The sequence below is a fragment of the Elaeis guineensis genome, chromosome 10 (genome assembly GCF_000442705.2).
Source record: "Elaeis guineensis isolate ETL-2024a chromosome 10, EG11, whole genome shotgun sequence".
Lineage (NCBI taxonomy): Eukaryota > Viridiplantae > Streptophyta > Magnoliopsida > Arecales > Arecaceae > Elaeis > Elaeis guineensis.
In genome coordinates, this window is record NC_026002.2 from 14,575,954 (window position 1) to 14,577,377 (window position 1,424).

Sequence of the window (1,424 nt, forward strand, 5' to 3'; positions counted from 1 at the left end):
ATAGGACCCAAACAAATACCCCCTTTACTTCCTGTTTGTTTTTTCTCTGTCGATTCACAAATATCAATCTCAATCACAAAGAACCCGAACAAATTATATAAATTTTCAGATACATAAAAATTTGATTTTTGATATTTTCAACATCAACACAAGAAATCTATAATCAGGACATTAAAAAAAAATACGGATATAATCAAGAAAAATTAAAGACAAAACCCCCAATCAAAAATCATTCTTTTCCCCTTTTTTGTTTTTCTTTTCTTTTTTTTTTTTCTCTGTTTGATTCACAAACTCAAATCCTTCAATCACCAAGCCAGATTATACATGAAACCACATAAAAAATCTAATCTTTTATTCATCACACACGGCGACTTCAGATATCAGGGCATAATTCATACTAACTTTATAGGTAAGTTATAAAAGGACTAAGAAAAGTACAATAATTGGGGGCAAATACCAAACGAGCAGGGTTCCGATCAAGCGCAAGCACAGGGGTTCTCCAGCGCAACAATATCCTCCTCTCCACCGCTCCTAAACAACAGATAGCCGACGGCGAGCCCCACGACAATGGCGATGAAGACGCCAGCGTTGAAGGACATCACGGCAAGCATGAGGAGGTACCCGATGGCCGAGTTGATGCCGAAGAGGGCGGCGGAGGCGAGCCTCGCCGGAGCCCACGGCCGGCCGGCGGCGGCGGAGAAGAGGAGGGGGTCTCCATGGACAGAGGTGATGAGCGCTTGGATCGGGCGAAAATCTTTAGGCGGATCCGACGGTCCTCCATGTACTGGTAGAAGGCGGCGGCGAGGAAGACAGCGACGAGGCTGAGGGCGTAACCCGGCCACGACTCGGTCCGCCACGAGTCGAAGAGTATAGTTACCTTTTTGCCCCAGTAGAAGGTCATGTGCATCATCTTGGCCTGGAAGAAAGTCGGGGGCAGAAGTGGAAAATTAGAACCGAAACAATGGGAATCGGGAAGATGGGAGGTAGGAAGCGATGGGCGGAGGGGTCGGAACTCGGAAGATAAATACGCAGACAGAGACCAGAGGGGCATATGAGGTAGGAAAGGAGGGGTCTTGATTTAATTTAGTGCCCTTGGACTTTATCACAATTACACATTTAATTAATAATATAAATTTTGCATCCTTTGCGTGCTAACTCAGCATCTTTGGCTTCCGGAGCCGGTGTTTTTAACGTTATCATTGGTTGTTGCTACCGAGCAAGCCACTTCATCATCATTTACATTTTTTATTCTTGATATATCATCTTGCGTTATGTAGCCGCAGCTATTGATTTTTTTCAAAATTATAAACAATATTTTTTTTTTGTTTCATTTTTATGGATTTGCTGACCATCCTTTTGAGTAAAAAAAGATGACTGTTCATAAAAATCTATTTATTTTAATTTATAATTTTAATAAAATTAAT

The 1,424-nt window shown here is 41.9% G+C and overlaps 1 protein-coding gene across 1 annotated transcript; it reads right to left on the reverse strand.

Annotated features, from left to right (window-relative positions):
* Window positions 1–335: 335 nt before the first annotated feature.
* Window positions 336–1,066, reverse strand: LOC105053342 (copper transporter 5.1). The gene is given in 2 exon segments (XM_010934439.4): window positions 336–712; window positions 715–1,066. Coding segments are annotated over 2 exon segments (573 nt in total). The 5' UTR covers window positions 1,052–1,066; the 3' UTR covers window positions 336–476.
* Window positions 1,067–1,424: the final 358 nt, after the last annotated feature.